This window comes from Chanodichthys erythropterus, chromosome 22 (assembly GCF_024489055.1).
Source record: "Chanodichthys erythropterus isolate Z2021 chromosome 22, ASM2448905v1, whole genome shotgun sequence".
In the NCBI taxonomy this organism is placed as follows: domain Eukaryota; kingdom Metazoa; phylum Chordata; class Actinopteri; order Cypriniformes; family Xenocyprididae; genus Chanodichthys; species Chanodichthys erythropterus.
The window spans coordinates 7,443,646-7,457,593 of record NC_090242.1 but is presented as its reverse complement, the minus strand read 5'-3'; the positions used below and the strand labels follow the sequence as shown (position 1 = coordinate 7,457,593).

Sequence of the window (13,948 nt, the reverse complement as noted above, 5' to 3'; positions counted from 1 at the left end):
GTGCGTTCACACCATGTCAGAACTACTAGATACACAAACGCCTCCTTCAAGATGTCTTTTAAAGAGTGCTTCATCTGGAAAACAAATGATACAAATCTTTAAAAACACAGTTTTAAATACATTTTACTCTAGAGCTGCACAATTCTGGATAAACTGAGAAACATTGTGGGAGACAGGGATGTCCATAGCATTGTTAGCTCAGGTCCATTAAATTCACATTCAACTGTAAATCACATCTCTGTCTGTTTTTATTTATATTGAGGTTAAGCACAGCATTTTGCAACATCTTCATGCAAACACCATCTTTTGTTCAACATGGGGTATGTGATATAATATCATCACAACATCATGAGTTAAAATTACATTGATTGCTTCTTAATGCAGCGCATGGATGCTATATATTATCGTTATTTTGGCAAACTCACCATGTCAAATGTGAATGTTGAGAAATGTATAAACTGCATCGCCTAACCATAATGCAAAAAAAGACATATTTTCTTGCAGTATTTTATTTATGATAATAATAATAATAAAAAAAACTCTACTACGAGAGCAGGTTCTTGTTGTTTGCAAATGAAGGAAAAGAATTAAGTGCTAAAACAAGACGTCATCACTTAACAGGTCGACACGTGTAATAATCCCTTCAAAGTCAGACTGTAGCAGGTGTGTGATGATGGCATTGCAGATTTGTCTATGCAACCTGAAGATTATATTAATTCCTTATTATGACAGCTCTCACATCCCACATATCCAAAAAAAGTTGCATGATAGAAGCTTAAATTGTATGCATAAATAAGATATACAACAATTTCTTTATTCTATCTCTATAAACATGAAAAAATGTAAATGAACCATGAATATAGAATGTTCTAAGAAACACAAAACAAGCATGAGTTACTTTTGAAAAGCAATTTAATATACTGAACATGTGCAAATCTACAGCAGAACATCTTAAAACAGTCATTGATATAGTCTGCTTCGTTATGGAAGGCAGGAAGCCCAAACACAACAAATCATTTATGTTTTAATATTCAGTAACTTTATGACAAGAACTGTAATATTTTCTCAAGATAGCATCTCAACTCTTAAAACATTTATATCTACATTAACACATAAAGATATATTTGAATTTACAAATGTGGATTATTCTGTTCATATCATTCATTACAATGAAAAAACGATACATGTTTCAGGAAGATATATGGTTTGAACAACTTCTTAATGTTCTGCTTTAGATCCTCTTCAAAACCAAAGCAAATATTTACAAGCCAGTTTTATTTATGATACTTTGATATTGTTTCAAAAACTTTGACATGGCATTGTGATGATAAACTAGTTTAGACGTAAAACATGATTGTGAAAATAGCTATACTTTATGGACCGTGTGACTGTACATAGCTATTTTTGCAGTGGGTGATGTTTGCTGCAATGGTAACTGTGGGCTTGGAGCTTCTGAGGAGCTCTGCGGCGGAGATTCGTTCACCGCAACCAGCCTTGGCGCTTCTCGTCCTTCTCAGAAAAGCCATGAAGTTGTCATTTTGAGAACTGATCTTGGAAGCTCCGCTGCCGAGTGTCTGAGTGCCAGGGTCACCTTGCTTATTTTCAAAGGAGTCTTTACGACCCAGGAGCTTTCTTTTAGACCTGCAAAATGGAAAAATGATGAGAACAATGTAAAAACAAGACTGCAGCTGTACTGGGAACTACAGTATTTTGTAGCAGCACTAATTAACCTGTGAATTATGGTGAATAGATCCTCCGTGGTTTGAGATTTGGACTTGTAAAGAAATACATCGTCTTCCTCTCCTACTAATTGTAGAGGTCCAAGGTCGGGCATTCGGTCCCTCTGCTCTACATCGTATGTTGGATGATCTGTTGGCATGAAGAATTGAATTTGATGAGATTATAGCAGTTTCACAAACTGAAAAATTCAGTCTATTCTTGCCTAGGGCTGTCACTAACAATTATTTTGGTAAATGAGTAATCGGTCGATTATTCTGATGATTAATTGGATTTTTTTTTTTGGTAATAATACACACAATATATATAATTTAAGCAATCAAATGATGTACATTAATGCCTGCAGAGGGCGCCAATGGCCTGGTGTTGTTACACTTACTAAATCCTTGTTTAATATTGGCCAAACGACATTTAATTAATCTTTAGTACAACTTCTTGGCAACTTCTTTATGATAGAAATACTAATGCCACTTGTACAAGAATATGTGGACATGCAAACTCAGAGCGAGGGTTTAAACTTTTATTTTGAAATCGCGATGAAAGGTTCGCATCATAGACTGTAAAAAAATAGGTTCGCATATATAGAGGGCTTGCATTTCCCGCCGAAACAAGCCCCTCAGCCGGTCTGAGTGGTAAAAGAGCCTGCTGAATGAATGGATTTAATTGAGGAAACTGCGAAAACGTGAGTAAAACATTAAACATTTAACATTAAACGATTAAACTACAGGTTGGACTCGATAGTGTTCCTGATACAACTTACCAAAGATCCAGTGATCCATGAATACTGACATTCAGCCAGGAATCGTGTTTCCAGACATTTATGTGCCTGATTTCGACGCAGGGGAAATACATAAAGCAAATTTGTCTGTGAATGCTTTAAATACAATATAAATAGGTCTAAATCCGGGTGATCACTTATATACATTTTATATTTATCATTCAGCCATATAGTTTATTTAAAAACACCCAATTATGCAGAATATAAGATGGTAAATAATTAATTGATGAGTTGTAAATACAACATATAGGGTATTATTTTACCTCAAAATTCAACATATTGACAAAATGATAACTGCAAATCCACGTTTCGCTGCCTGGAGTCCTGTTTCTGTGGATTGCAGCGATCCATTTGCTTCTCTTTTCTTTAGCTTTTGACAGTCTGTAAAAACAAACCTCAGATTTCTTGTCAAATCTATTTGTACAGTCAACTGCAAAGCTATTTCCTATTTTGAATGTGTTTTGTGTGTTTTTCTCAGCATTCATGCTGAAAACCAATGCTGCCACTCAGTGGGCGTAACCGCAGTCGCTCAGGCCGATGGTGACGTCACATGCATACCCTCTATTGAAACATATTGATGAATTCTCAGTTGGTGTAGGTTTATAAATTATTTACCTAATGAAATGCATGGCACTAGCATGGCACTAGCAATGCCAAGGTCATGGGTTCAATCCCAGGGATTGCACATATTCAGATACAAATATATAGTATAATGCAATGTAAGTCGCTTTGGATATAAACGTCTGCCAAATGTGTAAATGTAATGTAAATGTGCATCATTGCATTTACATTCCCAGATGAACGTTATAAGCAACCCAAACTGCGTCAATTCTGGTATTTTGTTTACATTTACATTACATTTACACATTTGGCAGACGTTTATATCCAAAGCGACTTACATTGCATTGTATCTGAATATGTGCAATCCCTGGGATTGAACCCATGACCTTGGCATTGCTAGTGCCATGCTCTAACCACTGAGCTACAGGAAAGGGATTTACTCGACACTAGTAAATTGCTATCAAGGATTTTTAAAAATCGAGTACTGGAATTTAATCGAGGAATCGTGACAGCCCTATTCTTGCCCATTACAGTTCCCTTACCTCCTGCACTTGAGTGCTGTTGTTCAGTGACCATAGGGTAAGTTGGAATGACGCCATATAAGGTAACATGATATTGACTTGCCGAGGTCGGAGACTTTGGAGACTTGCAGTGTTTAGATGGAGACTGGGCTTCATCTGGGCTCTTCAGAGCAGCTGAGTCATGATAAAGCGAATTGTCCACAGCTGGAGTCTTTGTCAGAGGTGGTGGTGGGGCTCTTCTCTTCTTATGAAGTTGGTTACAACAGGTGGTTGCGTTGAAGGGGACCACATTTGGATTCTGCGGCTCAAAAGAGCATGGGGGTTGTGGCTGACGGGGTTCTCTCGTCGTCTGCGGAGAATGTCCTTCCAAAAAAATCTGCTGCCTCTGATGATGTTCTTGTTCAATACTGGTGATACTTTCTGATGGTACAGTCACTTTAGGTTTTGCTTTGTTGATCATTGCGTAGATGTCTTCTGATCTCTCACTGACTGTGACTGCTGGCGGTTCTGGATTAGAAGCCGCTCCACAACGTGGCTGTACCACAGCATTGGGTGGCCATTTGTTTCTCTGCGGCTTTGGAGCCACTGGTGGTTTGGCTTTTTGGTTGTTTGTAGGGCTTAAAGTGATTCCACCCCTTTCAGTCTCCTCCTCAATTATGTCAGTTGTAGTTTCCTGTGCATTCTCCAGATCAGTGCTGCTGACTGAACGTAAACGCACATTGTTGAGGTCCTCCTGAGTAACCACTGGCATTATCAACAGGCTGTTACTCATCCTTTGTTTGGGTCTGGTGGCTTCAGTGCTATCTGAGTAGCGCCGATTCACTTTTGGCTGAACTGCGGAAGGTTCTAGATCAGGAGTGGGACGTTGAATCTCAGGAAGCTGAAGAGATAGCCTCGCATTACGGTTTCTTGCCCTTTGGCATGGAGGAATAACACCGGAAGGCTTATGCCGCATTCTGCAGCCCAGCTGAGAAGGTCCCATGGCAATCGAGGACAGGACTGACTGAGTTGGAGTTTCACACTGGCTTGCGTATCCACTCGACGGAGAGTTTGGCCCAATGCGTTTGGACGGTGAAGAGATGGAGGGCTGGGAGGCGGAAGAGTGGGAAGAGGAGGGAGATGTGTTAATTTCAGAATTACCAGATGTACCCTCATGTACTGGAGTTGCCGCGGAGGTGCCTAGGCCCGGCTTGCAAGGTTCGCTGGATCGAAGCTCATTTAGTGCTCTGTGACTAGAGACAGACGTCTTCGGTGCCACCTTGCCAGGTGCTTCAGTGGTGGGAGATGATTTCTTGCACTTACCAACGTCTTGCTTCGAGGTTGGGATAAGATCTGGCAGTATCATGACGCTTTGGGCATCTTTTCTGAGGTGAAGTCCCTGTATTTTGTGTTCTGAATACTTGAGCCTTTGCAGTGACACTGTTCTTATAGGTGGAGCTGGTTTCCTTTTGGCCTTCTTGAGGACGATGCTCCGGGATCTAGACCGTGGCACTGCATCTGGAAGTCGATCTCCCCTCCTCGCAGAGGTGCTGTCGCTGCCGCTGTCCTCCGAGCTGCTGCTGGGATATGAAAGCGCGTAGCTTTCACACCGGCGTCGGGCCACACCTGGGTTGGAATTGACAGTGGTGGAAAGTGACAAGGAGCGTCTGTGGAGCTCTATGTTACTGGTCGGTCTACTCCTACGCTCTTTCTTCAGGGAGCTCAAGCCATCTTTATCTCGTCTTGTCACGGCAGCAGAGTCAGTGGGTGAAGCCTGGCTCGGCTCCTCTGGATCCTGGAATTGTGGAGGGGGTTTGATCACGTCAGGTGCCATCAGAAAGGAGTTTACATTATCATCCCACTCGGATGAAAAGGTGGAAACGTTTGGGCCGCACCAGCCCTGACCAGAACAAACCAAAGTTGTGTTTTCCATCTTCGATTTTAGTTTAGCACTTTCTCATGAATTCGTTGCAGAGATATTCCATTTGGCTCCTTCAAGCTGTTCGTGAAAACACACAACCTGAGGGAACAGAAAGAAGAATTCATTGCAGGGCTGTGATGTTATGAAATAAAGGCAAATACTGAGTCTCTTTCCCACTAAAAATATCACTGGGTGACATCACTGTCCAAATGCTTTAAACAGAGCGGACTAAAAAGTGTGGAAGGGAAAATCTGCCCATCTCGGTCTTTGTTTGGCACATGAGTGGGTGTTTGCCATGGCAACAGTTACCTGTTCATCCATACAGAGACCGAAAGCAGACTCGAGAGAAATCTCAACTGTATTTACACATGCGGTTATTGCTCTCAGAAGCAATCATGAGCGGCGACGGAAACAACAGAATGTTATTTAAAATGGCAAGGATGATTGCTTTTATTGGTTACTGCACAACAAAGATCGTAAGTTCTCCATATAATATACAGACTGTATGATTTAACCATGTCACTTTATTGAACATTTTAAATATGTAGCATTCCCAGTAAGTATGGTTACTTCTCAGGTGAGGGTTAAAAGGCCCTCATCTTTACAATACTGATCAGAAACAGTCTGGCCTTTGTGGGATATTTTTTCTGAAAGTTGTTAATAAATAGATAATCTGTGCTTTTGCCAGTCTTGGCAATAAAACAGGCCTTTACAGCTTATCAAAGTGATTTGATTTATTTTCCTTATAGCTTCCCCCTTAATCTACCCCAATCTTTTTTTCATCCAAGGACCTTTGACAAAATGCACATCTTTATTATTAATATAATTTTAATTAAAGCGATAGTTCACCTTGAAATGAAAATTAAGTTATCATTTGTTCACCCTGGTGTTCTAATGCCGTAAGCTTTTCTTTCTTTTATGGACCACAAAAAAAAATCTCCTGCTTGCGCTCATCCATATCATGGCAGTGAATAGCGACCAGCATCAAGCTTTTTACAAAAGACGCAAAAGTATCACAGAGTGATCCCATGTGACGTGTTGTGCATTCCAAGTGTTCTGAGGGTATATGAAAGGGTTTGGTGAAAAACAAGCTGAAATTTAATGTATTATTTTATGAAAATCCTGCCCTTGGCCGTTGAAATCCCCCAAAAAATGATCTGCGCAAGTCAAATATCTCCAGACCGGAATTCCGTTTGTCTGGTGACAGTCAGAATAACTATTTGGTACGAACACAACGGATATATTCACCTCCGAGAAGAAGGTTCATGGATTGTATCTCATGTCACGCATTTTTTATTAATCTTGATTTCTCGCAACTTGTGTTTTTCTCGGTGAGTCGGAGTGAAGAGCAGAGTCTCAAAAAAAGAGCAGTCGAGCACAGAAGACCAATGGCCAAGGTTAGGATTTTAGTTAAATTATACATTAAATTTCATATCATATATTATAAGCAACGTGACCTATGTAATCAGATTACTTTTCCAAGTAACTAGTAAAGTTACGCATTACTTTTAAATTTACAACAAAAGAGTTAATTTTTCAAATAAGTAACACAAGTTCCTTTATTTTCACATGTATTGACTGACAGCACTCCTGTCGCAATGTTGAGAGAAATTCAGTTCAGAAGCGTTGTGTGAACATTATCGTTATTCCAGACTAGTTCTAGACTAAATGTGCACATACATTTACTCATTTACTTCTCCTGCGTCCTATTCTTCTGTATTCCAGAATGGCAGCAAAGCTGAAAGTCTTGTTTGTTTGAGAGGCGCCCTCTACTGTACAGGTGTGAATTTGCATTTCCTTCAGCCTGAGGCTTATTCATTTCACTTTTGGTGTGAAAGGGCCTTAACATTTGACAAAAATAGATTTTTTTTTGTTGTCGTTATAAAAACAAACAACCAAACAGCCCAGCCCAGATGAGAAAAAGTAATGCAAAAGTAATGTAACGCATTACTTTTTATAAAAAGTAACTAAGTAACTCAATTGATTTACTTTTTTTAGGGAGTAATGCAATATTTTAATGCAATATTTTTTAAAAGTAACTTTCCCCAACACTGCCCCCAGAACACTTGGAATATACGACACATTGCATGGAATTATTCTGCGATACTTTTGCGTCTTTTTTTTAAGCTGGTCGCTATTCACAGCCATTATATGGATGAGCATGAGTGCAACATTTAAAAAAAAATCTCCTTTTGTGGTCTATAAAAGAAAGAATGGCATACGGCATTAGAACAACACAAGGGTGAGTAAATGTTGACTTCATTTTCATTTTAGGGTGAACTATCCCTTTAAGTGATGTCATTTTACGCATCATTTCTGAAAAAATAACAAAAACAGAGTGAACGCACAGAGTATCTGCACTCCGCTCATACCTTTCACTGGGATGACTCATGATTTATCAAAAAATAATTTATTAATGTAGAAAAAAGTCCTCGAAGTGTCTCGGATAGCCAAACCCACCATACACCATCATGTAAATACTGAATGCATCCATTATATAACATAGTCAGCTCATTATTTAAAAACATAATTAGTATATAATTATAGTAAATATTATTAAAATCTCTGACACAGTGTGTAAGAGGACATTCAAATGCCATAAGAGGAAAAACATGATGGACTGAATCTAAAAACGAAGCCTATTTCGATTCCACCCAGCGCTTGTGATGGTTTTGCAACAAAATGAGACCTGTAGAGTGTCTTAATTCATCAGGCTGACTAAATACTCGCTCTGAAAATGATACCAAATGTTTACGCCTGCCTTTCTATCACTGGGATCTCAGACAACCTGTCGCTCTGTATTGATAATAATCATGGTCAACATGAAAGTTGCCATGAGTGCCATTACCAAATGGATCTTTCAGATCAACAAAACATTGAAGAAGCACACATCTTGCTACTCACATGCTCTTGCATGTGCATTGTGACGTTGCTGCTTACAACCAGAAAAATGTATGTTTGTAACCATATGGATGTGCATGACACCATTTACAACGCGTTGGAATAAATATGCAAAATAAAATACTAATGAAAAACCACGAAAATTAACCTATTTAAAAACTGTGACTATCATTGCACGGCCAAAGTCAGAGGTCACTTTGTCAAAATGCACAATATTGCCGCAGAGGACATACGTCGTACACAAAGACCAATCGACCAACCTTTAAATGCAGTAGCATTAGGACATTTCCGAGAGATATGTGGATGACCAAACCCCACCGTCTCAAAAACATCCCATATTCTCCCCTTCGTCTTACCTTTCATTCGCTCTGGAGACCGAGCCGTGCCTTCTGATGTCGTTCCCTCTCGATCGCCGTCTCTCTGGCTCAACGCATTCACATGCTGTTACCATGACGATAGGAAGTGGGCTGCTTGCTTCCTTTCCGAGTTCAAGTTCGCTGAATGCTGCGTGAGGAGAGAGAGAGAGGGAGAGAGAGACATATTATATAAACACCAAATCCTCAGAGACACTGGAAAATTCACTGTGCTGCTTGTCAAAAACAGCTACATACCAGAATCCACAATGCCAGCACAAATCCTCAGCTAAAGAAGTCACACAGTGAAATTGACACTAAAATCCATTGTAGCCCATATTATGACTCCAGAAGATTGCATGTTCGATTTATATGCCTATGGATTAGTAATTACTTTAATAATCAGATACGCTGCGTTCATAATTGATATTAAGAATAATCTTATGTAACATTCAGACTGTACCACCAAAACCTTTCAGAACCAAACAAACGGGACCAATGCACCAAATATTTGGATAAAACAGATGTGCAGCATTGCAGTAAAGGTATGAAAACAACTCAGAAAGAGAGTGCGTTTCTCATGCATATCACTGCACAACTGAGATTTGAAGTTTGTGCCACCCATTTTCAGGAACACTGCAAAACAGCCATTGTTCTGCATTTTCCACATTTCAACAACAGAGGTGGTGTGAGTGCATGTTTGAAGAGGTGTGAAATATATAATCACTCCGTATTACACAACTCTGTTGCATAACAAGTCCATTTGATCGTAAAACTTCATGGTGGTGTTCAGTGTAGTGTTACATGATTTAGAGCTTGGACCGGGGTGTTTTACTCTTAGTATGGAGGGTCAGACAGGTTGATGTATGGTAATGGTTGCTGTAAACAGAGATCGCTCATTCAATTTGATTTATATAGTCATTCAAAGAGATCCAAGAAAGGAATACACAAGCAACCTGGATATGAACATGGATGTATAATCTTACAGCATGGTCAATGCTAATGTAAGTTATTTGATTGAAATGCAAGGTTAGTTCTTATGTCTTTGAAGTCCTGAGGTTGATCATGCAGTGTCATTTGTTTTTAATGTGGTCAGTAACAGTTTATTCTCCATACAGTCCATCTATGGGCAAATTCCAATTGGAAGTGCAACATCTCACACGGAGAAAGGAAAGACAACGTAATTTCCTCATTATCTTCTCCTGGAATGTTACAACCCGAATTCTGGAAATGTTGGGATGTTTTTTAAATTTGAATAAAATGAAAACTAAAAGACTTTCAAAGCCAATATTTTATTCACAATAGAACATAGATAACGTAAATGTTTAAACAGAAATTATACACTTTTATCCACTAAATGAGCTAATTTCAAATTTGAGGCCTGCTACAGGTCTCAAAAAAGTTGGCACGATGTCTTCTAGCCCTCATACGACACTGCATCACTCATCGTCATGATTGTGTAAATTACTTTACTAAGTGGGCTCAGGAATACTTCCAGAAACCAGTGTCGGTAAACACGATCCGCTGTGCCATCTGCAGATGCCAACCAAAGCTCTATCATGCAAAAAGGAAGCCATATGTGGCAACATGTGGGCCAAGGCTCATTTAAAATGGACTGTTTTAAAGTGTAAAAGTGTTCTATGGTCAGACGAGTCCAAATTTGACATTCTTGTTGGAAATCACGGATACCGTGTCCTCCGGGCTAAAGAGGAGGAAGACCTTCCAGCGTGTTATCAGCATTCAGTTCAAAAGCCAGCATCTCTGATGGTATGGGGGTGCATAAGTGCATACGGTTTGAGCAGCTTGCATGTTTTGGAAGGCACTATGAATGCTGAAAGGTATATAAAGGTTTTAGAGCAACATATGCCTTCCTCCAGATGACGTCTATTTCAGGTAAGGCCTTGTGTATTTCAGCAGGACAATGCAAAACCTCATAATGCAGCTATTACAACAGCATGGCTTCGTCGTAGAAGAGTCTGGGTGCTGAATTTTCCTGCCTACAGTCCAGATCTTTCACCTATAGAGAAAAATACATCAAAGACGACCACAAACTCTTCAGCAGCTGGAACCCTATATCAGGCAAGAATGGGACCAAATTTCAACTCCAGTACTGCAGGATGTCCAGATGTCTTCAAACTGTTTTGAAAAGAAGAGGAGATGCTACACCATGGTAAACATGCCCCCGTCCCAACAATTTTGAGACCTGTAGCAGGCATCAAATTTGAAATGAGCTCATTTTGTGCATAAAATTGTAAAATTTCTTAGTTTAAACATTGATGTTATACATGTTCTACTGTGAATAAAATATTGGCTCATGTGATTTGAAAGTCTTTTAGTTTTCATTTTATTCAAATTTAAAATGCGTCCCAACATTTCCGGAATTCGGGTTGTGCAATTAAACTAATTTCTTACGAAATTTAAAATTCATATAAAATGTATGACATATCGCCAACAAATCAAAACAACTTGAATTATTCTGTTTATACATTAACTCGCCATGTAGCCTTAACCTGGGTCACATGAACGATAAAATTACCATGGCATGTACCCTTCACTGACGGACTTGTGGAAGGGCCCTTCGTGAAGGGTTTCAGGTGTTCACTTTTGTTTGGAACGCCCCCTACAAATGATGTCCAAGTGAATAACCAAAAAATTTGTTTGGAATGGTAAGAAACTTGGTAAAGTTTTTGACACTTGCCTTGTGAACACAAAAAATCATGGACATGGACATCCCAAAAGGTTAAATGGTTCTGAAAAAATTACACTTGTACTGTTCGTGGTCAAAAATGGCCTCATTGGAAATGAATGGAAAATGAATTTCATTTAGTGGTAACATTTGGTACTGCACCTAAAAGAATTTGAGATATCAACCTCAAATTTGGAACACAACTTTATGGCCTGTGTTTTCTCACAGTTTTAGAGTAAAATGTGTCATTTTTTAAACTTTCATTTCAGCAATAATCTGCCAAGTGCCTTCTGTAAAAAGATGCCAAACTTAATGTGCTCAAAAGCATTTAAGATTTACAACAGTTTAAGTTGGAAATTTCATTTTCAGTTCTATGATCAAAAAGTGATTAACAGGTAATAAATGGATCCCATAAATATAATTTAATACCATAAAATACAAAAAGTTAAATCGAACCCATGACCTTGGCATTGCTAGCACCTACAGAAATGCTACATGGTATGAATGCTTTTGTCTTTGGGAAAACAAATATTTTTGATTTAATATTAAATCAATATTTAAGCTTTGAACCAAACCATAAATATAACTGAAAAATAATTTGAGAAGAAAATGATACATTTGGCTGTAACCAATTAGTGTTTTTTTTTTTTTTTTTTAATTTTTATAGTTAGTCCAAAGTATATTTTTCCCGAGGACAATACCAGCATCGGTCAGTGTATTCTTCATGATGGAGAAGTCCATCATAAGGCCGAGGTGTAGGCGTCTCTCCAGCTGTCTGGCCGGAAGTTGCAGCAGTTCATCCAGCAGACATTGATCATTGAAGCCCCACACTGGACGCTCGACACAGGCTGCAGGTGGTGGGTGGACATCAGACTGGACAGAGCTGGTTCCGGCAGGTTCTGGTACTCTCGGGAGAAGATAAGCATTCTAGCTGCTGCATTGTGAACATAAACTGAAATTATGCTGTGCACCAAGAGAGTACACTGAAAACAGAGGTTACCTGCTATTGTTACCTTAAAGCCATAACCACCTTGGACATTGAGGGGGACAAGTCAGTAGTTAGAAATGGCCAAATTGTCCCCCCAATATATGATATGTGACATGACACTCCATTACACACCACTGTTTGTTGTTAGGGTGACAAAAAGTTGAAAAAGTTAAGTTTTTGGGCTGGTCTGCGTCTGCCAAAGTGGTCTAACAGCACTCACAAATGTCAAAATGATCAAGATAGCCAATCAGATCAAAGTGGGCGTGACTTATAGAGTAGGCGGGATTTACTGTTCACAAGCATGAATTCCAACTCGACGCTTTAGTTTTAGCAGTGAAATAGTGTGTAGTAAGATGTACAAAATTAAAGATTTAATATCTGACAACTGTTTTACGACAGAAATGTTCAACGACCGACAGGAATATCCAGTGATTCAAACTACCCAACTTTTTAATGAAATTTCACAGTTTTGAATGGAGAATATGCTATGGTTCACATAATGTGTACTGAATGTTACAAGGCAAGAAATGTTTTGGGTTTTTGACATATTAGACATTAGAGCTGCAACTGATTTACTTTAATAACCGATTAATCGGTAGATTATTATTTTTTTCTTGATTAATCGGATGGAAAAATCTAAATTATACATTGAAAAAAACTGTAATTACAAAATTTATGTAAATTCATTATTTTATTCCACATCCTACTCAATGCTGACCTCCAAATAATGTGTAATATAAAGCCAAATATAAAAAAAATATAGTGAATGTATCGATGTTGGCTATGCTGTAAGTTACAGGCAAAAAAGGTTCAAATAAGTAACTGCACCTACATGTCAAATAACTCTCATTAGAGTATTAGTAGACTTTCTGCTAACACTTTATTTTGATGCTCCCAACACACATTCTGCTGACTATAAGACACACTGCAACTAAATGTCAAATTATTCTACTAACCCAAACCTCAATACCTAACCAAAACCTAACAGTCTATTAATAGTCTAATGAGAGTTTGTGGACATGTACTTGCAAAGTTACCTATTGTTAGTAGAATGTGGACTATCGAAATAAAGACGTGTAACTTAAATTCCTCCAATGTTGTGCATGTTTTCTTTCAGCAGTTCAGTGCATCACACGCTGCACCCTCATCATTTTTCTTAAAACTGACACCAAACCCACAGAGCATGGGGCACTCCCTTCAAATAGAGGAAGCACGTTTGCTCAAGCGGACAGTGACAGGAAACAGGGTTTCTAGATTGCTTAAACACTGGGTTGAGGTGATGGCCAAAGTCAAGAAAGCACCTGCAGGAGGATTTGAAACCACACAGTATGAAATAAGGACAACACCCAAGAACAACAACTTCTCCTTTTTATTTTGAAATTAGTTTGAGTTTTGACTATAAGAATAAAGCCTGAATGATTTTTGCTCATTGAAAAAATTAAGTTTTATAAGGAGTACAAAATGAAACAGACATTTTGAGATGCAAAGAAACAAAGATTTAAAATTACATTCATCTGGAAGAA

General features: G+C 38.7%; 1 protein-coding gene across 8 annotated transcripts; it reads right to left on the bottom strand.

Annotated features, from left to right (window-relative positions):
• Positions 1-906: 906 nt before the first annotated feature.
• si:ch73-362m14.2 (NHS-like protein 2) lies at positions 907-13,579 on the bottom strand. 8 transcript variants are annotated; one of them, XM_067376812.1, is made up of 7 exons: positions 13,463-13,572; positions 12,451-12,559; positions 12,139-12,371; positions 8,755-8,902; positions 3,619-5,596; positions 1,731-1,869; positions 907-1,641 (listed from the first exon to the last, which is right to left on the bottom strand). In XM_067376812.1, exons 5-7 carry the CDS (start codon positions 5,507-5,509, stop codon positions 1,374-1,376), a joined length of 2,298 nt encoding a protein of 765 aa, XP_067232913.1. In that variant the 5' UTR covers positions 5,510-5,596; positions 8,755-8,902; positions 12,139-12,371; positions 12,451-12,559; positions 13,463-13,572; the 3' UTR covers positions 907-1,373. The 8 variants fall into 8 exon arrangements, 7 of the variants coding, with proteins under 7 accessions (XP_067232913.1, XP_067232912.1, XP_067232911.1 ...); XM_067376811.1 differs by lacking the exon at positions 12,451-12,559 and having other exon boundaries at positions 13,463-13,579; XM_067376810.1 differs by having other exon boundaries at positions 12,451-13,569.
• Positions 13,580-13,948: the final 369 nt, after the last annotated feature.

Excerpts from the sequence above, each read along its gene's own strand:
- si:ch73-362m14.2 (XM_067376811.1), bottom strand. The coding sequence starts at position 5,509 with ATGGAAAACACAACTTTGGTTTGTTCTGGTCAGGGCTGGTGCGGCCCA. Across the intron at positions 1,870-3,618 it reads ACAGCACTCAAGTGCAGGAG|ATCATCCAACATACGATGTA; the intron begins GTAAGGGAACTG and ends TCATGCCAACAG. Across the intron at positions 1,642-1,730 it reads CTATTCACCATAATTCACAG|GTCTAAAAGAAAGCTCCTGG; the intron begins GTTAATTAGTGC and ends TCCATTTTGCAG.